At 40.0% G+C, this 26,762-nt stretch overlaps 1 protein-coding gene across 1 annotated transcript in view; it reads right to left on the reverse strand.

Annotated features, from left to right (window-relative positions):
* Positions 1 to 346: 346 nt before the first annotated feature.
* Positions 347 to 26,762, reverse strand: part of B3GLCT (beta 3-glucosyltransferase) — a 108,473-nt gene continuing 82,057 nt past the window's right edge. The window contains exons 12-15 of the mRNA XM_067713514.1: positions 25,164 to 25,263; positions 18,585 to 18,704; positions 9,779 to 9,923; positions 347 to 829 (exon numbers count right to left, since the gene is read on the reverse strand). Of these exons, the coding sequence (XP_067569615.1) occupies positions 662 to 829; positions 9,779 to 9,923; positions 18,585 to 18,704; positions 25,164 to 25,263 (533 nt within the window). The 3' untranslated portion in view covers positions 347 to 661. The remainder of the gene's footprint in view (positions 830 to 9,778; positions 9,924 to 18,584; positions 18,705 to 25,163; positions 25,264 to 26,762) is intronic.

Below are 26,762 nucleotides of genomic sequence, written 5' to 3' on the forward strand. Positions count from 1 at the left end.
CTTCCCTGGTGGCGCAGTGGTTGAGAGTCCACCCGCCGATGCAGGGGACGCGGGTTCGTGCCCCGGTCCGGGAAGATCCCACATGCTGCGGAGCGGCTGGGCCTGCGAGCCGTGGCCGCTGAGCCTGCGCGTCCGGAGCCTGCACTCCGCAACGGCAGAGGCCGCAACAGGGAGAGGCCCGCGTACCGCAAAAAAAATAATACGGTTAAAAAGTTCACCCCATTGTAATATCCAGATCAAGAGACCATCCCTCTTCTTTATTTTATGTATATAGTAACACAATCACGTCTCTCCAGACTCATGCCCAGCTGAAACTTTGATTCTAATGAAGAGACAGGACAGGAAGGAAAATTCTGGTACCATTTATTTTTCTATGACAGAAATAAAGCTGTTTCACAGCTTGAAAGATACACCGTAATCATTGTGTATCACAATAACTGCATAATGCTAAAGCAAGTGATCTTCCCCAGAAAACAAAACTCTCTGTTTTCCCTATGACTCCTTCCCCACCCTCAACTCAAAAATTACCGTATAATAATGTCCACCGAAAGTCAGGAAGCTTCCGATGCTGCATGTCGCACGTAAGCGGTGTGATCCAGCACAGCAGGACAATGCCAGTCTCTGCTTCTGTGTCCTGCCTGTGCCCACAGGCCACCATGCTTTATAACTCTTCTTTAAAGCCTTTTCGTGTCTCCTGCCTGGCTCTGTCTTCCTCACTGGGTGCCAACCATGTGAAATAGACCTTCACGGGATCGATGTTCCAGTGCTTGTGGAACGATATGGGAACTTGGTGAGATAGGTAGTCCTTAGGGTAATCCACAGGCCGAGCCTGCAGGAAGAACAGAGAATCCCGCGCTCTCACTCATCGAAAACAATTGTGCTTCAGAATAGCATTTAAATGCGTGAAACGATTGCTCTCCTTCAATATCTGATGTTTGGTTATGGGAATCTAAAAGCAAGAAGGAAAATCTTTTCCACTAAAATCTTCCCTCTACGTGTAGGCTCTTTGTTTCTGCATCTCCAATTACTTTTGTATCCCCAGTGCATCGCTTTTTGCTTCTAGGTTCCACAGTCATGCCTCTGGGATATTCCTCAACCATGGTAATAAGTGTGAAAAGTTTTCCTTGGTAAGTCATTTAAGTTACTATTATGACTTCTGCAAAGAGGCAGAAAAACTTATTTCCCAGGTCTAAAGAAACTTTGGCCATACATGGTTGTGTGGCGAGGTGGGGCGAGGAATTTTGGGCGTTCCCACTGCCTGTCCGCTGCTCTAACTTGGAATTAGGCATGTGTCTTTCAGAGTAGGGAAAGCCTAGAAAAGGAAACACTTTGGAGACAAAGCAAATCAGTGGTGTTCTGGGTCTGCGAATGGGGGTGGGGAATGAGTGCAGATTCACACAAGGGAATTTGGGGGGCATATCCTAGTGTTTTAAAACCGGGTTTGTGGTTGCCTAGCTCTGGAAATTTGCTAAAATTTTTCAACGTACCATTCACACCATTACTGTGTGTGAATTGTGTATGGTATGTAAATCATACCTCAGGTACAGCTGTAAAAAAAAAAAAGTGTGTCTAAAATACAATCAATCTCCATTTGTTACACTGTTCAGTGTGCTGTAATCTTTACACATAAGAAGGTTTACATTTTGCCCAATTTCTGTCCCTCTCATGCAGTTTAAGCCAGCGCTCTTTCCGTGTGTACAGCTTCCCACCCTGCTCCGCCTCTGCTCCCAGGTCCTCGTTCCTCACACTGACCCTGCCTGTCTGGGATTTCCTTTTGGCATTCTGGGCACAGAGGTTGATTATAGACTTCTCAGCATCACAGATGCCTCTTTGTATGCATTTTACTCTTCTAGTTTTGTCTTGTTCTTTTCCATGACCTCATTTATCAGAAATGATTAGCACATTCTAATGCTTAATAATCCAGCTCGTCACTTGCAGAGGTGACTCCTGAGAGGCAATTAATCACTTCTGGAATCTGCATTAATAAAGGCAGAAATATTATGGATTTATTTTTTCCTGTGTTACATCTATTTGTATCTCCAACAGTTCATTTTTAAGTGTGAAAAACAAGCAACAATTTTAATATATTGCTGGACTCAGTTTGCTAATATTTTATTATGGACTTTTGCATCTATGTTCAAGAGTAACACTGGCCTGTCCTTTACTTCTGTAATGTACCATTTTAATTCGTTAACTTTTTAGCTTTTTTTTTTTTTTTTAGTGATTTTCTTAGTGCTTGCTCTAGGGAAACAATGTACATCTCTGACATTTTAGGTTAATGTTGGCCTCATAAACTGAGTTAGGAAGCATTCTTGCTTCTGTAATTCAACTTCATCAATGTATTAAGTTTAAATACATTTTCTATTTCTTCTTGAGAAATAGCCTTGCTTAAAAAGTGTTATCTAGAAATTTCTCCATTTCATTTATTTTTTTATTTTTCAATTCATCATTAAAAAAATTTTTTAGTAGCTTTATTGGAGTATAATTGCTTTACAATGCTGTGTTAGATTCTGCTGTATAACAAAGTGAATCAGCTATATGTATACATATATCCCCATACCCGCTCCCTTTTGAGCCTCCCTCCCACCCTCCCTATCCCACCCCTCTAGGTGGTCCCAAAGCACGGAGCTGATCTCCCTGTGCTATGCAGCAGCTTCCTACTAGCCATCCTTTTTACATTTGGTAGTGTATATATGTCAGTGCTACTCTCTCACTTCGTCCCATATTCCCCTTACCCTCCTGTGTCCTCAAGTCTGTTCTCTACATCTGTGTCTTTATTCCTGCCCTGCCGCTAGGTTCATCAGTACCGTTTTTTTAGATCGCATATATGTGCATTAGCATACAGTATTTGTTTTCTCTGACTTACTTCACTCTGTATGACAGACTCTAGGTCCATGCACCTCACTACAAATGACTCAATTTTGTTTCTTTTTATGGCTGAGTAATATTCCATTGTATATATGTGCCACATCTTCTTTACCCATTCGTCTTTTGATGGACATTTAGGTTGCTTCCACGTCCTGGCTATTGTAAATACTGCTGCAATGAACATTGTGGTACACATCTCTTTTTGAATTATGGTTTTCTCAGGGTATATGCCCAGTAGTGGGATTGCTGGGTCATATGGTAGTGCTATTTTCAGTTTTTTAAGGAACTCCCCCTACTGTCCTCCATAGTGGCTGTATCTATTTACATTCCCACCAACTGTGCAAGAGGGTTCCCTTTTCTCCACACCCTCTCCAACATTTATTGTTTGTAAATCTTTTGATGATGGCCATGCTGACGGGTGTGAGGCGATACCTCACTGTGGTTTTGATTTGCATTTCTCTAATGATTAGTGATGTTGAGCCTCTTTTCATGTGTTTGTTGGCAATCTGTATGTCTATTTTGGAGAAACGTCTATCTCTATTTCATTTAAATTGTCTAATTTGTTGGCATAATTGTGGTAGGGTATATAATGACGCCCCTCCTTCATTTCTGATTTTGGCAATTTTTGTCTTCTCTCTCTTTCTCTTGGTCAAGCTAGCTAAAGGTTTACCAGATTAGAGCTAATTTTTGGCTTAATTGATTTTCTCTATTTTTCTGTTTTCTATTTCATTGATTTGTGCTCTGATCTTTAGTATTTCTTTTATTCCACATAGTTCAGATTTGATATTCTTTTGCTTCTCAATGTAGAAACTTAGATTATTGATTTAATATCTTTATTCCTTTCTAACATGTTTAAAACTGTAAATTTCCTTCTAACCACTATATAGCTGCACTCAAAGTTTTTGATATGTTGTGTTTTCATTTTCATTCCATTGAAGGTATTTTCTAATTTTCCTTATGATTTATTTTTTGACCCATGGGTTATTTCAAAGTGTGTTGTTTAATTTCCAAATATTGGGGGAATTTCCCCAATTTTTTTTCTCGATTTTTAATTTCATTCCATCGTTCTGGGAGGTGAGTCTTGTTTTATGACTTAGCATATGGCCTATCCTGGAGAATGTTCTCTATACATTTGCAAAGAATGTTCATTCAGTTGTTGTCGGTGAAATACTTTATATGTGACAGGTCACGTAGTTAATACTTGTCTATTTCTCTTTTCAATTCTGTCCCTTTATGTTTCATGTAATTTGAAGATCTGTTGTTAGCTGTATATATACATTTATAATTGTTTTATTCTCTTGATGTATTGACCTTTGTCATGAAATGGCCCACTTCCTGTCTAGTAATATTTCGGTTCTTAAAATCTATTGTTTTTAATATTACTATAGCCACTCAAACTCTCTGTGATCAACTGTTTACACAGTATATCTTTATTTAAATTTTTAAATTGAAGTATAGTTAATTTACAATGTTGTGTTAGTTTCAGGTGTACAACAGCAAAGTGATTCAGATTATATATATATATATATATATAAAATCTGAATATATATATATAATATATATATTTTATATATATATATTCTTTCCATTATAGATTACAAGATACTGAATATAGTTCCCTGAGCTACATACAGTAGGTCGTTGTTGTTTACATATACACACTACTATATATAAAAGAAACACCAAACTCCTAATTTATCCCCCAACCCCCACTATCTCTTTTGGTAACTATGTCTGAGAGTCTGTTTCTGTTTTGTAAATAAGTTCATTTATATCATTTTTTTAGATTCCACATACAAGTAGTGTCATATGATTTTTGTCTTTATCGGACTTAATATGATAACCTCTAGGTCCATCCATGTTGCTGAAAATGGCATTATTTCCTTCTTTTCTGTGGCTCAGTAATATTCCATTGTGTATATATATCACATCTTCTTTATCCATTCCTCTGTTGATGGACATTTAGGTTGCTTCCCTGTCTTGGCTATTGTAAACAGTGCTGCAGTGAACATTCGGGTGCATGTATCTTTTCAAATCATGGTTTTCTCTGGATATATGCCCAGGAGTGGGACTGCAGGATCATATGGTAACTCTATATTTAGTTTTTTAAGGAACCTCCATATTGTCCTCCATAGTGGTTGCACCAATTTACATTCCTCTCTATGATCAACTGTTTGCATGGTATATCTTTTCCTTTTATATTCAACCTGTTTGTGTCTATGAATCTAAAGTATACTTGACTCTTATAGACAACATATAGACAAATCATGCTTTTTATCCAGTCTGACAATCTCTGCCCTTTGGGGTATTTAGTCCATTCATATTTAATGTAACACTTGATATAGCTGTATTTTCATTAGCCATTTGCCATGTTATATGCCATTGTTTTTGTTTTTTTGATACCTTGTTTTTATTTCCTTTTGCTATATACCAGGATGTGGTATTGCTGCAGCATATGGTCCTATATTTAATTTTTTGAGCAACCTCTACAGTTTTTCTGTAGTGTATATGCCATTTTTTAATACATCTTTTTTGTCCATCTGTTCCTCCTTTATTGCCCTTCTTTATTAAAATCTTTTAGTGTACATTTAAGTCTCTTTTAAAATATAGCTAAAACATCAAAAAAGTTACTTTCTTAAAGGTTTCTCTAGGGATAACATGTATCTTTAACTTATCAGGTTAATACTGACTTAACTCCAACAAAATTAACCTTGCCCCAATAAAGCTCCACTTCTTTCCCCTGCCTTTGTTCCATTGTCATCATATATATTGCATTTATCTATGTTATAAAGTCAACAATATAGAGTTATATTGTTTTAAACAATCTTGTGAAAGAAATAAAGAGAAAAATATCTGTATATATACACATCCATATATTTTATGTTCATACGCACATTTTTTCCTCTTATATACACACATATGTGTATATATACACACAAACACGTATATACGTAGTCTTTCCAGTGTACTTAATTCCTTCCTATATATTCCAGGTACCACACAGTGCCATTTTCTTTCAGCCCAGAGAATTTTCTTTAGTTTTTTTAAGGGAAGGTCTGTTAGCAAAGAATTCTCTCACTTTTTGTTTATCTCGGAATGTCTTTATTTCCACTTCCATTTGGGAAGGATAGTTTTACTGGATATAGAACTTCTGGTTAACTTTCTTTTTTTCTTTCTGCCTTCAGGCCTCTTAGTTCTAATGAGCAATCAGCCAGTAACATTTTAATTTCCATTTTCATTAGGTTTTTTGTTGCTTTTAAGACTTTCCCTTTGTCATCGTTTTTCAATGATTTGACTATAACATGTTCATGTGTGATTCTTTTCCTGATTATCCTACTTGGGCCTTGTTGAGTTTCTCAGATCAATAGATTGTTTCTCATTACATTTTTGAGAAAATGTATTTCTTCAAAAAAAATTGTTTTTGTCCCTTTCTCTCTCCCTTCTCTTTTTAAAAAGGACCCCCATTAAATGTATGTTGGTATACTTTGTTTTACCACTTGTCTTTGAGGCCGTGTTCATTTTTGTCCGGTCTTTTTTCTGTTCTTTGGATTAGGTAATTTCTATTGATTGGCCTTCAAATTTACTGATTGTTTCTTTTGCCATCTCAAATCTACTGTTATGTCCATTTAGATAATTTCTCATTTCTCTTATTGGGTTTTACAACTATAGAATTTTCATTTGGTTCTTTATCATAGTTTCTATCGTTCTATTAAGACTTGCCATTTGTTGAGTTAACGTAATCATATTTTCCTTTGACTAGTTTCCTTTAATTCTGTGAATATAGTTTTTTTTTTTTTATTAGCTGCTTTGAAGTCTTTGTCTGTCTGTCAAACCCAACATCTGGTCCCGTTCAGAGTCCGTTTCTGTTGATCAGAGTCCATTTCCGTTGACTACATTTTTCCCCTGAGTTCAGTGTTTCTTTGCATGTTTCACAGTAATTGATTGGAAACTGGTTATTTTAAAATAATGTATTATAGCAACTCACAAATCTGTTTACTACTCTTTTTTAAAAACTAATTTGCCTGAACTTACACTGTGGAATCTTTTTCCCTAGAGTGTGTGGCTGCTAGTTTCTCAAGTTTTAGCTCTTATTTTTATTCTTTAGGATGACTTTCTAGAAGTCACTCCTGTGCCTGAATAACTCAGTAGTTAGTTTGTAATATAGGCAGAGATTGTGCTCAAACGTCTCAAGCCCATAAAGCTTCAATCTGTGTGTGGACTGGAAAGGACGTTCAAAGCTTCAGTGGGTTTTCAAACATGCCTTAGCTTGTTAATTACTTTCATCCACGGTCCCATGTGCATGCACATAGTTTCCCAGTGGACCAGAGAATTGTAGCCAGCTTCTCTAGCCCTACTATGCTCTCTTATTTCCAGGGTATTAGGTATTAAACTTCTGACCAGTAATCCCTTCACCATAACTGAGACTGCAACCTCAGGCCAGTGAAGATGCAGGTTTTTCTTATTTGTTTCCTACCCAAATTTGACAATTTTAGCTGACATACCTGTGGGTTTTCATCTCTCCCACAAATCAAGTCCACCCCCTCTGATAGCAAACCTGTTGTTTTTTTTCCAGCCAGGCCCATACTGGTGAAACTACTGCTGCTCTCTCCAACCAAGCTTGGATGGAAGGTAGGTAGGGTGGGGGGGTTTCAGGCAGAAAGGCCTCAGACTTTGTTGCTCTTACCCAGAACTACAGTAGTTTTTCAGGAATTAATGCTTCTCAGTGCTTTTTGGTTGACTTCCAGATTCCTGAAAGTTATTTTGACAATTTTGTGCAGAGGATTCACTGACCATTGCACACTGCCGTACCCATTAGTAGCATATAATTTTGGAAGAGCAGAAAACGACATGCTCTAGATACTTTGTTTTTAACAGAGGGATACACTAGACATTCCTTGAGGCTGCCTTCTGAACCTGTGATCTCACAGTAACCTTCCCTGACTAACAGGAGAAGAAATGTGGCCCAGGCAACTTTGTATCTGAGCTTGTTTCCAGATGCCTGCTCTAACCTACCAGGAACCCTAGGTTTTCTCTCTTTTTAATATGAACAAATACACTGTTTGGACCAGTGTTCAAACATTACAAATGGAAAGTAATGTCCAAATCGGAGCAAACTCTCTTAAAAGAGGCTTAAGAATTGGAAGATAAAGCAGTGTCTGTTGGGGAGGATACATTTTGAGCATACTTTATGACTTTGGAAAGGTTTAAAATTTATTATGTGAATTAGAGAAATCAAGAGTTCTAAAGTATGGGAAACAACAATTGAAAAAAATTTTTTTAATTATCTTCAAAGGACTTCTTTTACATAAGGAGAAAAGAAGGAAGGAAAATAATCCTTATCATTTAGTAATGTATTCCTCCCTAAGTGAAAAAGGCTGCTATGAAAACCTAAGACCGAGTCTTCCCTGGTGGCGCAGTGGTTAAGAATCCGCCTGCCAACACAGGGGACACGGGTTCAACCCTGGCCCGGAAAGATCCCACATGCCGCGGAGCAACTAAGCCCATGCGCCGCAACTGCTGAAGCCCACAGGCCTCGAGCCTGTGCTCCTCAACAAGAAAAGCCACTGCGATGAGAAGCCCGCGCACCACGACGAAGAGTAGCCCCCGCTCGCCGCAATTACAGAAAGCCTGCGCGCAGCAACGAAGACCCAACTCAGCCAGAAATAAATAAATAAATAATAAAATAAATAAAAACCTAAGACTATGATAGTAACAATGATAAATTATTTCCCTTATACACCAACAGTTTTAATTACCCTTCCTTTCTGTGAGTGCAACATTATGAGAGAGAGGGTAAGAGAGAATAACTTGCTTTTCTAAGTCCTATAATACCACACATAGGCTCAAGGTTTTAAAACATGGCAAAGTGCCTTCTGACTAGTACCAGGAGGGAGGTTTCTCATACATTTCTTATTAAGGTCTATCTTTATCTTTCCTTGCAGTCCTCAAGAATGCAGAAATGGATTCTGCCTTTCTTGGTAATGCAAGCACTTTCTTTGCCTCCTTCAAGTGATCTCCTATAGTGCTATTTCTGTCACGCCCAACTCTCTATATGGCTATAATAGCGCTTGCTACTGGTTACTAAGTAAAGCATGAAGACTATATTTTCAATGTAAGGGAGGGCACTTAAAATACCTATGCATTCAAATTTCAAAAAGCTTTGATTTCTTAAAGGAGAGCGTTAAGTGAATGTGGGCTCTGGTTATTTTTAGTACAGATATATCTGCTATTATTCTTACAGCATCAGGATAGTCACTGATCAGAATACTCACTAACCCAATTCTTCAAAAAAGAAACTACTAAAATGATTGCAAAAGGATTCCCTTCTTACCCCACACTGCAGGATGGTGAAACTATTAGCACCAACCACCTCTGGTAAACATCATCTCTTCTATAACCCCCAGAGTATATGCTTGTTGAGATACTATACTGAAATTTAATTAGGTTTAGTCTGTCAGTTTAATAGCAACCAAAGGGGAGAAAGCCCATTAGACAGTGTAAGGACTGAGGACAGTGTAGAACTGTAAACACTTGGTGGCTAGCGGGACAACATTAGGTCAGTCCTGTATATTTTTAAATAGCATCTGATAATTTTTAAATACCATCCATTTTTTTTTTTTAACTCAAAGTAAAAAAAAGAACAGCTTTTACCTGAGCCTACAGGCAAGGATGCTGGCCAAACACCATTTCATGTTTTAGATGTTTCTGCGTTCCATCTTCATGCTGTACCTGGTACAGCATCAACCCTCTGCACGAAGAGGTCTGTTAAGGATTTCCCCCTGGAGCCTGTCCACACAGTTCTTAAGACTGCTTCCAGAAGAACAGGGGAGGGGAAAGTAGTAGTACCTTCAAGTGAGAAGAAGCAGCCCCCTCTCTCCCTCTGAGGTAGGAATAAAAACATTTTTCTCACCTGATGGAAGAGAGGGCTGTGTGTCACAGGGACTCCTAACCCACTGAAGCACATCCCCAGGACCATATCATCTGGAGCGTCATTGCTGTAGCAGCGACACTTGCTGGCGAGAAGTCTCCTGATTGCCTCTCTGCTGAAGACCATCCTGGGGGAAGCCAGAGCAGACAGAGAAGGCGGTTAGCTCCTCACAACCGGTAATCTCAATAAGGAGACAGAGTTCAGAGCCACATTTCTGATAAAGATGTTGACATCAGCAGTGTTTTATATTTGTTATTCTGAGGAAAATGTTTCTGTGTTTCTATGAAAGGAAAAGCATTTTTAAATATGTCTGCCTATCTAATAGGCAATTTTATTTCTTTATATATACCCTATACACTAACACTTGGCAGTGTTCTTTTTCTAGTATGTCACTGGAAAATTAGAATAATTCTTAAGTTTACACACTCTCGATGAGATCAGTAACAAAATCCGCCAACATTCCCAGCAGGTAGATGGGCCCAGAAATACTAGGTACCTCAGTTATACAGGTGACGACTGACAATGAGAGCAAATCTAATTGAAAAAAACCATGCATGGTCCAAGTGATTCCAGTCCACAGAAGCTTCCTTTAGGTAATTTCGAGAAAGAGGGGGAAAAAAAGAGAGAGAGAGGGAGAAAGAGATTGATTTGCCTCAAATAGTGCTAAGACGCTGCTTGACCAGATACGTTGGGTACTTTCTGGTGGAACTCACAGCCATCCCCACCTTTCTGTGCTCTCCTCAGCACTGCAGGAGGCTAGAAACTCTACAGTATTTTCCAGACTCCCTGGCCAGATGGGTCCTGGCTTCATCCTGACGACAAAGGGCCCAGTACTGGGGGAGGCCGTCTGCTTCTGGCTCTGGTGGTCTCTGCGGCAGAGACAGGTGATGGGGCGTGGGTAGCCACAGGCTCCAGCACAGCCGGCACGGGATGGCAGAGCGTCGGTGATGGTCCCAAAGCAGCCGTGACCTGGAGCCCATCCCAGGTCTGCCCCAGATGCAGTGCTGTTAACCCGAGAGTAGCAGCGGCCACAGCAACCCACACCAATAGGCCCCAGAAACCAGCACCCTTTGCTCCTTCAGCCTCAGAGGCAACAGTGCTTCCTATAGTTGCTGAGCTCTGGGGAAAGCCACCTGCTCCCTCTTATTCCTCTGGCCCTTTCCAATACATTTGTACCAAGTTCCTGCAATAAATTCTCCTCTTTTAAAAAATATAGACTGGTTTCTGCTTTCCCTTCTGGTCCTAGAGTAGTAATGGATCTTCTCATATCATGAATAACCCAATAGCTCATAGGGCTGATACGGTTCACAAGTTCATTCCCAATAAGCAACAACTTTCTTGACGGCAAAACTATCTAGAATTTATCCATATATTCCCATAGCCAAATACAGGGTCTCACATACAGTAAGCCCTTAGTAAAAGTCTAATGATCCAACAAGTGAGAACAAAGCTGCCTCTGCAGAGCTCTTCCCCGGGGAGGGAGAGTTCTATGAATCAGTCTAGTCGGGAAGGAAAGAGGACAGAGCACGTGAGCACGATCCCTGACGCACACATGTCGATTCCTGCTCAGCTGGGCTCACAGTTCAGTGCCATGTAACTAACACCAGCGACCACGGCTGGTGATGCAGCGACACGGAAGTCACTCCCTGCCCGTGCTGAGATGTCAGAAGACGGGATGGAATATGACCAAACAGGAGGAAAAAGAAGCTCTTTGTTTAAGGTGATACAAGGAAATATGACCGTACAAGAAGAAAAAAAAAAGTGCTTATGACCTATACGACAGGGAAAACTGCAAGTTTGAAAACTCACCGTAAAATGCCTCTCTCTTAAAAATCTAGTGTCCTTCAGTGACTCAGGGCCTCACACCTACGTGCCGAGCCAAATTCCTGCTCTACTGACCAATCCCAGGAAAGAGCCTGTGTGAGGGGACGTGTGTTCACCCTAAACAGACATTTCCCTTAAAGTGTCTGCCTGATGCCGTCAAGGAAAGTTTCACAGGTAACTAATTGTCCCAGTCACAGCGGGCATCTCGTCCTCTCAAACCCTATTTGAATAAAAATGCTTCTCTTCTGCCAGCATCCAGTAGAACAAAAAAGAAAAGGAAAGCCTTTCACTTTGGCCTGCTCTACCCACCCCCCCCACCCCCAAAAAGAAAAATTACCAGTTACAGCACAGTATGTCTGTTCTGCCAACTTTTAAATATTAAAAAGATGTTGATCAATAAAACCAAGAGCTGGTTCTTCGAAAGGGTAAACACAATTGACAAACCTCTGGTCAGGCTCACCAAGAAGAAAAGAGACAGAAACCCAATAAAAAGAAATGAAAAAGGAGAAATCTCAATCGATACTACAGAAATACAAATAACCATAAGGGAATACTATGAACAATTATATGCCAACAAATTTGACAACCTAGAAGAAATGGACAACTTTCTAGAAACACACAGCCTACCAAAACTGAATCAAGAAGAAACAGATAATTCGAACAGACCTATCACTAGAAGTGAAATAGAATCTGTAATAAAAAAATAAATAAATTAAAAAAAAACTCCCTACAACCAAAAGTCCAGGACAAGATAGCGTCATGGGCAAATTATACCAAACACGCAAATAACTTATACCGATCCTTCTCAAACTCTTCCAAAACATTGCAGAGGCGAGAACATTCCCAAAGACATTCTATGAAGCCACCATCACCGTGATACCAAAACCAGACAGACACCACCAGAAAAGAAAATTACAGGCCAGTATCTTTGATGAATATAGATGCAAAAATTCTCAACAAAATGTTAGCAAACTGAATCCAACAACACATAAAAAAGATCATAGGGCTTCCCTGGTGGCGCAGTGGTTGAGAGTCCGCCTGCCGATGCAGGGGACACAGGTTCGTGCCCCGGTCCGGGAAGATCCCACATGCTGCGGAGTGGCTGGGCCCGTGAGCCATGGCCACTGAGCCTGTGCATCCGGAGCCTGTGCTCCGCAACGGGAGAGGCCACAGCAGTGAGAGGCCCACAGACCGCAAAAAAAAAAAAAAAAAAAAAAAGATCATACACCATGACCAAGTGGGATTCATCCCAAGTTCACAAGGATGGTTCAACATATGCAAATTAATCAGTGTAATACACCACATAAACAAAAGAAAAGTAAAAAACCACACGATCATCTCACTAGATGCAGAAAAAGCATTTGACAGAATTCAACATCCATTCATGATAAAAGCTCTTAGCAAAGTGGGTATAAAGGGAACATATCTCAACATAATAAAAGCCATTTATGACAAACCCACAGCCAATATAATACTCAACAGTGAAAAGCTGAAAGCCTTCCTGCTAAAATCTGGAACAAGACAAGGATGTCCACTCTTACCACTTCTATTCAACATAGTATTGGAAGTCCCAGCCACAGCTATCAGACAAGAAAAAGAAATAAAAGGTATCCATATTGGAAGGGAAGAGGTAAAACTGTCACTATATGCAAAGGACATCATACCATATATAGAAAACCCTAAAGACTCCACACAAATACAGCTAGATCTAATAAATGAATTCAGCAAAGTAGCAGGATACAAGATTAACATTCAGAAATTGGTTGCATTTCTTTAACAATGAAATATCAGGAAGGGAATGTAAAAAAAAAAAAACAATACCTTTTAAAATCACACCAAAAAAATAAAATACCTGGGAATAAACCTGACCAAGAAGGTGAAAGACTTATATGCTGAGAATTATAAAACATTAATAAAGGAAATTAAAGAGGATTCAAAGAAATGGAAAGATATCCCATGCTCTTAGATTGGAAGAATTAGTATTGTTAAAATGGCAATACTGCTCAAAGCAATCAACAGATTTAATGTAATCCCTATCAAATTACCCATGACATTTTTCACAGAACTAGAACAAATAATCCAAAAATTTACATAAAACCAAAAAGAAAAAGAAAAAACCAGAAATGCCAAAGCAATCCTGAGGGGGAAAAAACAAACCAGGAGGTATAACTCTCCCAGGCTTCAGACAATACTACAAAGCTACAGTAATCAAAACAGTGTGGTATTGGTACAAAAACAGACATACGGATCAATGGAACAGAATAGCGAGCCCAGAAATAAACCCACACACCTACAGTCAATTAATCTTCAACAAAAGAGACAAGAATATAAAATGGGAAAAACATATGAAAATGTGTTTCCCAGTCTCTTCAGCAAGTGAAGCTGGGAAAGTTGGACAGCTGCATGTAAATCACTGAAGTTATTAGAACACACCCTCACACCATGCACACACACAAAAAACAAACCTCAAAATGGCTTAAAGACTTAAAACATAAGACATGACACCATAAAAGTCCTAGAAGAAAACATAGGCAAAATATTCTCTAACATATATCGCACCAGTGTTTTCTTAGGTCAGTCTCCCAAGGCAATAGAAATAAAAGCAAAAATAAACAAATGAGACCTAGTCAAACTTACAAGCTTTTGCACAACAAAGGAAACCTTAAAAAAAATGAAAAGACAACCTACAGAATGGGAGAAAATATTTGCAAATGACGCAACCGATAAGGGCTTAATCTCCAAAATATACAGACAGCTCACACAACTCAACAACAAAAAAACAACCCAATCGAAAAATGGACAGAAGACCTTAATAGACATTCCTCCAAAGAAGACATATAGATGGCCAGTAGGCACAGGAGAAGATGCTCAACGTCACTAACTATTAGAGAAATGCAAATCAAAACTACAAAACTACAAATCAAAACCTCACACTGGTCGGAATGGCCATCATTAAAAAGTCTACAAATAACAAATGCTGGAGAGGGTGTGGAGAAAAGGGAACCCTCTTACACTGTTGGTGTGAATGTAAATTCACACCGTGGAAAACAGTTATGGAAGTTCCTCAGAAACTTAAAAATAGAGTTACCATATGACCCAGCAGTCCTACTCCTGGGCATATACCCAGACAAAACTGTAATTCAAAAAGATACATGCCCCCCTATGTTCACAGCAGCACTATTCACAATAGCCAAGACATGGAAACAACTAAAATGCCCATCGACAGAGGAATGGATAAAGAAGATGTGGTACATATATACAATGGAATACTACTCAGCCATAAAAAAACACAAAATAATACCATTTGTAGCAACATGAATGCAACTAGAGATTATCATACTAAGTGAAGTCAGAAAAAGAAAGACAAATACCGTATGATATCACTTATATGTGGAATCTAAAATATGGAACAAATGAACCTATCTACAAAACAGAAACAGACTCACAGACATAGAGAATAGACTTGTGTTTGCCAAGGGGGCGGGGGGAAGGAGAGGGATGGACTGGGAGTTTGGGATTAGCAGATGCAAACTCTTATATTTAGAATGGCTAAACAACAAGGTCCTCCTGTATAGCACAGGAACTATATCCAGTCTCCTGGGATAAACCATAATGGAAAAGAATATAAAAAAAGAATGTATATATGTGTATAGCTGAGTCACTCTGCTGTACAGCAGAAATTAGCACAACACTGTAAATCAACTATACATCAATTAAAAAAAATTAAAAGAATGTTAATAAAAAACAGATGTTGAAAGGCTGTAAGACTAATAATATGACTTCCTTTAATATACAATATACTAATTTTAAAAATAAGAAAAACTGAAATGAGAGGCAGGGATTTGCCCAAGGGAATACCTGCAAATCAAGAACAGCCATGCAGCGTAGCAACAAACACACAAACACACACCACGTACAGAAGATAAACTGCATCGTCAGAAACGGGCCTGCCCCCCTGGACTCCTAGCAGATGAACGCGGGTCACGGCCGCCTCTTTGGGCAACACTGCCAGGGCCTCTTCATCCTGACCACAGCTTCCTACCCAAATATATGTAAGGAAGTATTTTCAAAAAAGAAAACAGTTATTGAACTAATTGTTATTGAACTAATAGTTATTGAACTAATCCTCCAAATACCCAAACTTTCAAGAAGTAAGCAACAAAGCGGAAAACAGACACTTGGATTCAAATAGTACAAAGGTCTCATTTTCCAAACAATACAGAGTACCTACACATAAATCCCTGGAGTCCACACTCCTGGGTTAGCACTGATGAGTGGGGCTGAAGAGGGGTGGTTTAAGGCAATGGTTTTCAAAAACCTATTTGACTATAACACAGTGAGAAAACAAGAAACAGTTCATATGCAACCATTTGTGTTTTGTATATGTGTGTGTATGTGTATAAAAACTGGAAAAATATCACATAACAATAATACTCTTACTACATGTGATGTACACGATATATCTGTTATTCTATTCCATTCTGAATTTCATTATTTTTAAATGATGGTATGATCCATTAATTGGTTTTACCATCCATTAGTTGATCCTGACTTGCTGATTAAAAAAAAAAGCTGATTCTTAAGCTAGATGACCAGAAAAGTCTCTTGTAATATTAGAGAAACTCTTATGTCTGCAGCTTTTATCAATGGTAGATATAAGACAATCTCATGAAGAATGTTTCTGCATCTTTGTAAAGTGCTGCTAAGAACAGAATATTACACTGGTCAATGTTATGTAAAGATTAGTACCAGTGTTCACGCATCTATTTATTCATTTATCCCTTGTATCCTGTAAAAAATGAGTCCCCATGCTAGGAAGGGGGAATGGAATGGGAAAGGAGACTCAGGTGCTGCCTTCAAATAATTCATAATCTGGGTGGAAAACAGAAAAGTAAATAGGCAATTAGATGATAATGGTTTGTATAATATGCTATGAAGGTATATTAGAAAGGCATCAAACCCAGATTTCAGGGGCTGGACTAGGCCGAAGGCTTCCAGGAATAAGTAACTGATAGCGCTATCAAGTCCAAATGAAGGAGGATTGGCCAGGTGACAGGCAGAAGGCGGGGGTGAGGGACAGTGCGGTGTACAGACCAGCAGACGCCATATCTGAGCGGAGGAGTTAAAAAAATAGTGCCTCTGAGGAACTGAAACAGGTTCAGCACAAATTCTTTTAAGATGAGGGTGCAGATAAATGAGGCTAAGAAGCTAGAACAGCGTCTGCCGAGATCACAAGAGGCCTGGTGAGCCTCAGCGAGGAATTTGGACTTACCGTTCTGACGGCAACGAGAGGTTATAAAAGGATGTGAAAGACTTTAACTCCCCTGGTAACACAAAGAAAAATCCAAATAAAATAAAAATCACATTAACCTATGGAACTGTTGAAGAGATGGATGACATGAAGCCTAGGTGCTTCCAGGGAGGAGCCCTTCCCGGGGGAGCCCTTCCCGGGGGAGCCGCAAGCGGGCAAAGTGGGTCTGGGGGCGGGAAGGCGGAAGGGAAGACCCGCTAGAGACTCCAGCTCCACGGCCTCAGGAGCGCACCCGGGACGCTGGGAATTAGGCCAACAAGAGGTGGTTAAAATTGAGCCCTGACCCAGATCAACGTGACTCTGGTTGAAATCTGAACGATTATCTCCCAGTCAGATGACAAAAGTAGGAAAGAGTTCGCACTCAAATCCACGGGAAGGCAGCGCAGGCCCCCGAGTAGGGGAGCGAGAGGACCAGGTGCTTTCAGAGAAGCCGTGTGACCGCGGCGCGGAGAACGACGACGAGCAGGGAGACCAGGCGGCTGTGGCCGTTCCTTCCGGGTTCAAAGGATTAGCACCTTCCTGCTACAAAACGTACAACCCCCGGTACAAAGAACAGGGCCCTTTACAAAAGGGGAAAGCTCTGGCTTAATGGGCACCGGCGCCTCACCCGGGAAACTAATGCATCACCATAAGCCTGCAAAGAGCTGGAACCTTTTTTTTTTTTTAACGAGGATGAGCTCAATACGCCTTGGCTTTACGCTTTAGTCTCTTCTCAAAGGCCTCTGTGGACCTCTGTCTTCTATTGCTAATGGAGGATCAACCTTAGCACTGGATCAGCAAAGATCAGTACTCCTGCCCAGGCCTGGTCATCACTAGGAAAGGGTCACCTCAGTAACAATGCTGCAGTCACCACTGAACGGGCCAGAGCAAACCAGAACTCCTGGAATACGACCCCGCAGTAGCAGTCCTGCAGCAGGAATGGTTCTAATCTAGGAGATCGCAAGGTAAGAATATAAAGTCCTAGCCTTCAGAAGTCTACAATCCAGTGCCCAGAATGTTGCTCAGCACATAGTGGACATTCAACAAAAACCTGCTGAATAAATTTAAATCACTATAGTGGATAACAAGACTCTCCCTAAATACCCCAATAGCAAAGACTATAGAAATAATAGAACCGACTGACTGCTCGATTGATTTACTCACATAAATCAAATCAAAAATCTTTCCCCATAAGAGATTAGGCAGATGCTTATTTAAAAGCAGTGATGTTTAACTGTTATTTAAACCCTATAAATCCCACACAAATATCACTTAATTGCTTAAGTCTAAACTTCTGTACCACTCTTTTCCCACATGTGATTTATAAGCACCGGGTAATTAAAAAGTCTAATGACTTATTTTCTGAAATTAATATCCAAAACTTTTTGCATTTAGACTATCAAAACTAACTGGCTTCCTAGAAGCACTCACGACTGAAGGGACATTTCTACCAAGTTCCCTGACATACATTTATATCTCTTATGTCTCTTCAAGGAGTAAAATATTCTTCACTGTGGGTTCTTTTTAATGTTCACTTTCCTATTATAGTAGCAGCTCCCACTGACAGAACACCTGCATATCCGTATAGATCCCATGGCCACAGACCCATCTCTGCATCCTGGAAGCGGAAGTGTAATGGCGTGAGTGTCTGCAGAAAGCCATGCTCATAGTTACCCTCCTCCTCCTGTGACGTAGCTGTAGCCGCCGGTGCCCAGGCCGTAGCCGTAACGCTCTCCCAGAAACACGGGTTCACTGGCGTCGTAACAGCTCAGCAGGTGCTGGAGCCTGGAGATGCTAAGGTTCCCAAGGGAATAGAAGCGATAATCACTTAATTCAAATGCATTTTCAGAGTAAATATTTCATGGTTCTTACAGCCCACTGGTTATATTATGCAATACAATATGGAAGTCATTTAGAGATGAAATTCAAGAGATTTACAGAAGAAAGATTTTTTTTAAAAAAGAAAAAAAATTGAACACTGTGCATTACTGGAAACAGGAGAGGAACTGAGAAACAAGGGCCTCCTCTCCAGTGTTACCAAGCCCCTGCCGGGCGTGGCTGCCTCGTGTGGGTGGGCAGGGCGGCAGGTGTCCTGGCTCACTTCCACCAGTCCTGCTCACCACTGAGCGTGAACTAATCATCACACCTTTTCAAGTGCACTTGGTATTTTAAAATCTTCTTCATGGCTAAAAAAGGAACTTTTGAAGTATAGATGAGGTCCATGTCAGGCAGGGAGCCAGCAGGTAGGGAAGAGTGTGTGAGCAGCAGAGCTTTCCAGGAAACCTTCAGATTATGATGCACCACTGTGCTTCAATGAGCTTCCCTAATCTACGCTCTTTTGTGTCTATTTGTTTATACCTCTGGCCCCTATGCTTCTTTGTCGTGTCTTGCAAAGGGCCTTGAGAATATCCATGAGCTGCTCAGAAGAATGCCAGCAACTATGGCTGCTGCAAGGATGAGAAAAAAAGATTTCATAGGAAAATAAAATCTATAAATATTTTGTTTTAAGTGGAGACAAAGGTTGATGTTAAGAAAGGCTAGTTTTCCCATGTTTTAAGAACTTCTGTCACTTCCAAATGCCCTGTAAAGTCCTTCTACCGTTTCTTCTAATTTAGAGCTTCTCAGGTCATACACACCAAATCCTAGCTTCCCTCATGTTATTAATCAGCGTGCTTGAAAAAAGTTTTTCCATGGCCGACCTTGGATTAAATACTTTTTATGCATGAAGGAAATTCCAGTGTTTCTCAAACCTGTGACTCATGAGCATCGTGCATCTCTAAGAGCTCGATATGTCAAGCATTTCTCTCAATTACTAATCATGAATTCTTTTCTCAAGAGCAACATTAACATCTAGAACACTGCTGCTCTGGAGTCTCATTTTTCCTGTCTTTGAGAGGTACAGGAAGGGCCGTCTTTTCCATCTGTGCTTATGCATCTTACACCCAGCTAATAAAGCTGACGCTGAAAGAGAAGAAAACAAATTTGATGTATGAAAAAAAATTGCTTACAAGTGCGGTGCTCAGAGTCTCCAAGTTGACTGATCAGGTTTATATCTGCCTAAAGGTCAAGGGCTCTGATAATGGTGACAGTTTCTAAGTGGCCAGAAAGTGTTTGAAAACTACCCTGTTTTTGACACAGAAGTTAAACATTCTAGGCTCCTAGTTTGGAATCAGTATTCAGGAAGTCATCTAATAAATACCTCTGCAGGGGAAAGCAAGGAAGGGTGTGGACACCTAGTAAATCACCATTCGGTCATGGAGAGACAAAGATCTCTAAGGGAATCGCAGCCTCTGCTTGGTAAAAAGCTCCCTAAAAACCTCAGAGCCCCTTCTAGCAAATGCGTGAAGAAATGAGAAGTATTTCCCTCCTTCCTGCATATTGTAAAATTATCAATTAAGCCATAAACCCTCAATTTCTGAGGTTAAAATAACTAGGATTTAACATCTCATCTGGGTTTCTTTTCCTGGTAACATTAACCGTTTCCATATTTGCAAGATCATATTAAAGCTGAAGAGGCATAAGCTGAGCCTGACAACGATTACAACACTTCATATTTGGTAGAAACTGGAAATGTGGCCAAAGCAGGCAGATCTCCAGTTCAATCCAAGGGAACTGGCCACCGAACCAGGAAAAGAACTTCATTTAACAATCTGTTACCGTTTCGGGCAACCTGAGGCACAGAAATGAACAGAAACAGTATGGAAATGTTCAAGTGCAATCAAAATTGCATTAATACATTTTAGTGCTTTATCATTCTCACTCAGTCTCTCTCTCTCTATATATATACACACACACACACACACATATCTGTATTATGCCCCTTCCCCCCAGACACACCAATGTGTATATTCTAAGAACAGTGAAAGTCAGCCACCTCAGAAACTACCACTGACACAAGTTTCTTAAAAAGTTAACACACCTGTTATATGTCCCAACCATTCTGCTCCTCAGTATTTCGCCGAGATAAATGAGAGCAGATGACTATACAAAGACACGTACACAAAGGTTCACAGCAGCCTTAATTATAATCCAGAACTATGAACAGTGACACAGTGCTTGTATCTAAGCTAACACCCATTTTCCAATTTTATCGACTGACCCAGTAACATTCTTTATAGCAATTTTTCCCTCCAATACAGGATGGAGCCCAGGATCCTTTACTGCATTTATTTATGATTCACTTTATTCTCCTTTAATCTGGAACAGTTCCTCAGCTTTTTGTCTTTCATGACATTGGTATTTTAAAATAATAAATGCCCCCACACCCCCCTTTTTAATAGACTGATCTTCATCTTGGGTTCGTCTGATGTCTCCTCATAATAAAGGCAAGGTTACACATTCCCAGGTGCAGTATTATATAAGTGATGTTGTCTGGCATGTGGTGTCCACCTGTCCTCCAGTGGGAGTATCTATTTTGATCACACAGTGCTGCCTGGTGTCTCCCCTGGACACTTAGTTTTCCCTTTGCCATTTCTCAGGCTCCAGGCAGACACTTTAACAACCAGCAAATATACTGGTCCTCATCAAAATTCACCCCGAGTTTCGCATCCATTAGTGATTCTTGCGTGAATCCATCTTTACTATGCTGCTTACAAAGAGATGACTTTTCCAGCTCCATCATCACTCCACATTTATCAGTCAGAACCCCTCGTTAACCTGCTAGCTAGAGCCCGCCTGTTACGGACTGAATTATGTCCACAACCAAAATATTCATATATTGAAGCCTTAATCGGGGATGTGGCCGTATTTTGAGATGGGGTCTATAAGGAGGTAATGAAGGTTAAATGAGGTCGTAACGGTAGGACCCTGCCGTGACAGAATTAGTCTTTATAAGAAGAGACACCAGAGGGCGCTCTCTCCATGGCACGCAAAGAAGAGGTCACGTGAGCACACACCAGGCCGGCGGCCACCTTCACACCAGGAGAAGATGCCTCAGAAACCTCCCATGTCAGCACCTTGATCTTTGACTTTTCCAGCCTCCAAAACTGTGAGAAATAAATTTGTGTTGTTTAAGCCACCCAGTCTGTCATATTTGTTATGGTGCCTGATCTGCCTCATTTACTTACTTACCTATTTCTTTATCATAAGCATGGACTCCCTGATTCCTAATTTTAATGGTTGCTAATCCATTACCGTCCTTAATCATACTGATGCTCTTGTCCCAGATTCCGCCAAAGAGAACCTTTCCAAGCTCACTTCTGTGTCCTCTTGACATGCACTTTTTTTTTTTTCTAAGCACTTCCTTACTCTCTGGTATAAAAAGGAATGTTCCAAATATCTTCTTGTATCTTCCTTGCCTCAGCCTTTAAATCAGTGATTTCTCTGAGACTGGTGCCTTTTCGTAGGAAAGTAGCAATATCAGTTCCGGTCGTTAGTTGCTCAGGGCTACGGGGGTATCTTTGCTTCTGGTCTTCTTTGGTGAGAAGGACTAGGAAGGTGTGTGTGTGTGTGCGTGCGTGCGTGACACACACACACTTTGGCAATCATGAGTCTCACAGAAATTATGAATTCTTGCAGACTTCACCACTTCCAATCTTCCAGCCCTACCTTAGGCCTCTTCCTTGACCTGGCCCGTCCCATATCCTCCCACAGTGAGCACCACGGTTCCCAACCAACACTTACCTACTCAGCCCCACAGTGTACCTAAAATGCCTTCAGAGTTGCTTCACCCACACGGCGACTGAAAACTCAGGAGCTGTCTGACATGCCCCCCTCCTCCCACCCCTGACTGAAGGTGTGTCTCTAAATCCTGTCTTCAGCTGTATTTGCATTAGTTATACTTTCCCTGTAGTGTGATTACGTTTTCATTTGAAATGCAGTTGGGTTCACTTGGTTCAGCTTTCTCCTCATCCTTGTTGATTTTTCTTGTCCTTACAGATTTATTTTATTTTTCAATAGGTAAAATATTAGCATGCTTCCCAAAGTCAAAACTAAACTAAGAGATAAACTCAGCAAAGGGTCACACACACCCCCCACTCCATCTACCCGATCCTCCTGTCCACCCGTTTGGAAACTACTTCATGGTTTTCTGGCTTACCTGTCCATTTGTCTTTTGTACAGGTAAGTCTACATGGGTATGTTTTATTTCCCCCTCTTTCTTCCATACAGAGAAGCAAACTAAATACATTCTTGTGCAGTTGGCTTTTTCCATGTAATGGTATCTTCTGGAAATCGCTCAATACAATTTGATTTTTTTTTTAAAGGAACCAAAATGTTGGTTCATTAGTTTGATCCTCTGCTTTTTTGACCTCTACCTCATTATTTCTGCATTTATCTTCATTATTATTTTCTTGTTTTCGGGGGGTTGACTTTGTGATTCTTTTCCTAACTTGTTGAGTTGGGAATTGAATTTGTTTATCTTTATTGTTCCCATTGGCTTGGCAAACCTTATCCATCCCTTTATTGTTAGACTGCTTGAATGATTATGTATCTTTCATATAAAGCATAGAGTTAGGGTTTGTTTTATGAGCCAATGTGAAAAGTTTGTTCTTTTATTAGGGGATTGAAACCCACTCACATTTTGTGATATGACTGATGTTTGATTTCAACACTACAATTATTTTAGGTTTGAATTATTATACATATTATACTATATGTACTGTGTTTCTTACTAACATTCTGGATATTAGAAAGTTTTCCTTTCCTGGTATTTATGTTCTATTTAACTTTTCATGTCTTACCATGCTTTTTCTCTTACTTGGTCTGTCAGTTTTACATCGGTATCCTTTGAATTCCATCCATTACCTGTACAATAGGCCATGATCTTATCCTATTGTCCTTTTTCCTTTTTTTTTTTTTAAGTTGAATACTTTGTCAGAACATATAACATTTACATACTGTTATTTACCCATGTCCCTACCCCCGTTGTGCTTTTAGTTCTACAAGTTAAATACATGAAATGCTCACCATCAGTCGTTTTACCCAAATTTCATCTTAGTTGCATGAACTTCTTTCCCTAATATCAATATATTCCTTAGGAAGGGCACGTGTGTACACTAGTCCCTGAGTTTATGTGCTGAGAACCTTTTCTGTAGCCTCAATATTGAAGAACATCTTAACTGCGTATAAAATCCGTGAGTCACAATTTCTTTGTTGAAAATGTTCCTCCACTGTTACCATATTTCTTATGTTATTTTGAGAAGTCTGACACCAGTCTAATCTTCTTGGTCTTCAGAGTATTTCATCACTTTGCCTAGAGACTCAGAGGACTTTATGATCAAAATCTAACAGTTTTACTAGGATATGTGAAGAAGCTGATGATCCCAGGTCAGTTTTCCCCGGGACCTACTAGGCCCTTTCAAGATATAAATTAAGGTCTTCTTTTATTTCTGGTAATTTACATATTATTTCTGTTCTTTTGATTTTCGTCCATCAGGGACTCCAATTATACATGTGTTAGATTTCACTGCTTCCTCCATTTCAAACACAGACACTGTAAATGTTACTTTGTTGGGTGCTAGATGTTTTGTGTTTCTATAAATATTCTTGAGGTCTGTTCTTGGATGCAGGTCAATTACTTAGAAACCGTTTGGTCTTTGAGGGTCTTGCTTTAGTATTTGTTAGGTATGACCAAAGCACTGCTTAGTCTAGGGTTAGCTATTTCCCACTATTAAAGCAAGACCCTTCTACAAACTCTACCCAATACCTGTGAATCAAGGGTTTTCCAGTCTGGCTGGTGGGAAGAGGTACCATACTCAGCCCTCTGAGAGTGGTGGGCACCACTCCCTCTAATCACTCTGGTTGGTTCTTTCTCCAGCCTCCAGGAGTTTCCTCATACATATGCACTGACTAAACTCTACTGAATACTTAGGGCGCCCCTCCACAGGTCTGCAGTGTTCTCTTCCTATGCAGCTCTCTCCTTTCCAGTGCTCTGTCCTGCAAACTCTAACGGCCTTGGTCTCCCCAGACTCTCAGCATCATCACTTCAACTCAAGGGCTCAGCTGGATTCCACCTGGGTTCCCCTCCCTGAGCAGGGACGTGGAAACTCTCTATGACAGTTAGCTGGGGCAGTCATAGGACTCACCTCATTTGCTTCATGTGTCTCACTGATGACTGTCGTTTGTTGCCTAATATCAGTGTCTTAAAAACACTTATTTCATATATTGTGTCCTTTTTGGGGGTTGTTTCAGATGGGAGGGTAAATCCAGTCCCTGTTACTCCATCTTGGCCAGCGGCAGAAGTACCCATCACCGTTTCTGACTATGAATATATGTAGAATTTAAAGCCACCCTAGGACAGGGACGACTCCTTACCTTATTAATGTGTCATCATCCACAATGACTAACCATGCTATTCTGTCATAGCTGTGATTCAAAAATCTTTCCAAAATGGCAAATGTCTTTCCACAATGACCTAGGAAAGGTGAGAAGAAAACTTACAATGCATTATTTTCCTTAAAATATATATAATTCACTTGGAAACATTATTTTAGTTTTAAAGTGTTGTAAGTAAAAGTGTAAACACTGACATGCACCGTAAGAATTTGAAATTTTAAAAATTATCCTTTTCCAATTTCCATAGACATAGTGAACCAGGAAGAACATTAGAGATCTTGAAATCAAAGGCATTCATTTCACACATGAGGGACTGAAGACCTAGAGAGATGAGGGGAATTACACAAGGTCAAGTACAGGTAGGACTAGTATCTTCACGCCAGACATACAAGAAAATTGTAAGCCTCGAAGAAATTACAGGAGCCTGGCCATCTTTCCTTAGATCTACTTATTCTGAAGGGAAATATTAGAACCTCAAGCATCACAACCTTAGGGAAACAATGGTGCAAAAGTACAGTATTACACCTTCAATTATTTATTTTGTAAATATTTGCTATTAAGTTTCTAATATGCCAGACATGGTGGCCAGTTCTCAGATGTCACTAAAGATACAGTACTGAGTAAGACAGAGGCACAGTCCCTTAGATGCCAACGGATATCGAAGCTTTAATGGAAAATGCTGGGGCCAGGGTAGCAATAGAGTGCTTGGGAAGAGAACTCAAGTCGATAAAAAAGAATAAGCCCCTCTCTTCAACAAAGTATTTGGTGACACGATAGAGAATAAACCACTTGATTTAACCTTTATTTTCCTTATTCTTGATCTCTTTATGTATTTTTAACCATTATAGTATGTATTTTTGAAAGCCACCTCAAATTCCTTTTGGATAAAGTAGACTACAAATGTGAGCAATAATAAGGTCAGACTAAAAATAAATTAAGAAATCAAGTAAGGAGTGCACCAACAAATACGTGATTATTATAGTCAAAGTCTAAACAGCAAGGTTACAGAAACAAACAAACAAAAAAATTCAAACAAAAATCATTTTTCCAAAACAGACAGACTTAGTGATATGTTTACTAACCTTGTCAGAATAATTGATAACTACAGGAATGACGTATCTGATCTACACTGTACTTTTATCAATCAGGGCATATGAGCAACACTACCATAAAATAATCAAGATAAATTATAGAAGAAGATAATCAACTCACTTTTTTTTTTTTCTTTCATAAAAGGGTTTGGAGAAACCAGAAAACTAAAGAAAAAACATGGCAGGAACACTGGATAAAAATTAAGATGAACAGGGCTTCCCTGGTGGCGCAGCGGTTGAGAGTCCGCCTGCCGATGCAGGGGACACGGGTTCGTGCCCCGGTCCGGGAGGATCCCACGTGCCGCGGAGCAGCTGGGCCCGTGAGCCATGGCCGCTGAGCCTGCGCGTCCGGAGCCTGTGCTCCGCAACGGAAGAGGCCACAGCAGTGAGAGGCCCGCGTACCACAAAAAAAAAAAAAAAATTAAGATGAACAAAGAGCATCTGAAGGTGAGGTGGCCAAATTTCTACTTCCATTTTTTTTGGAATA

The sequence above is a fragment of the Pseudorca crassidens genome, chromosome 18, assembly GCF_039906515.1.
Source record: "Pseudorca crassidens isolate mPseCra1 chromosome 18, mPseCra1.hap1, whole genome shotgun sequence".
Taxonomy (NCBI): Eukaryota; Metazoa; Chordata; class Mammalia; order Artiodactyla; family Delphinidae; genus Pseudorca; species Pseudorca crassidens.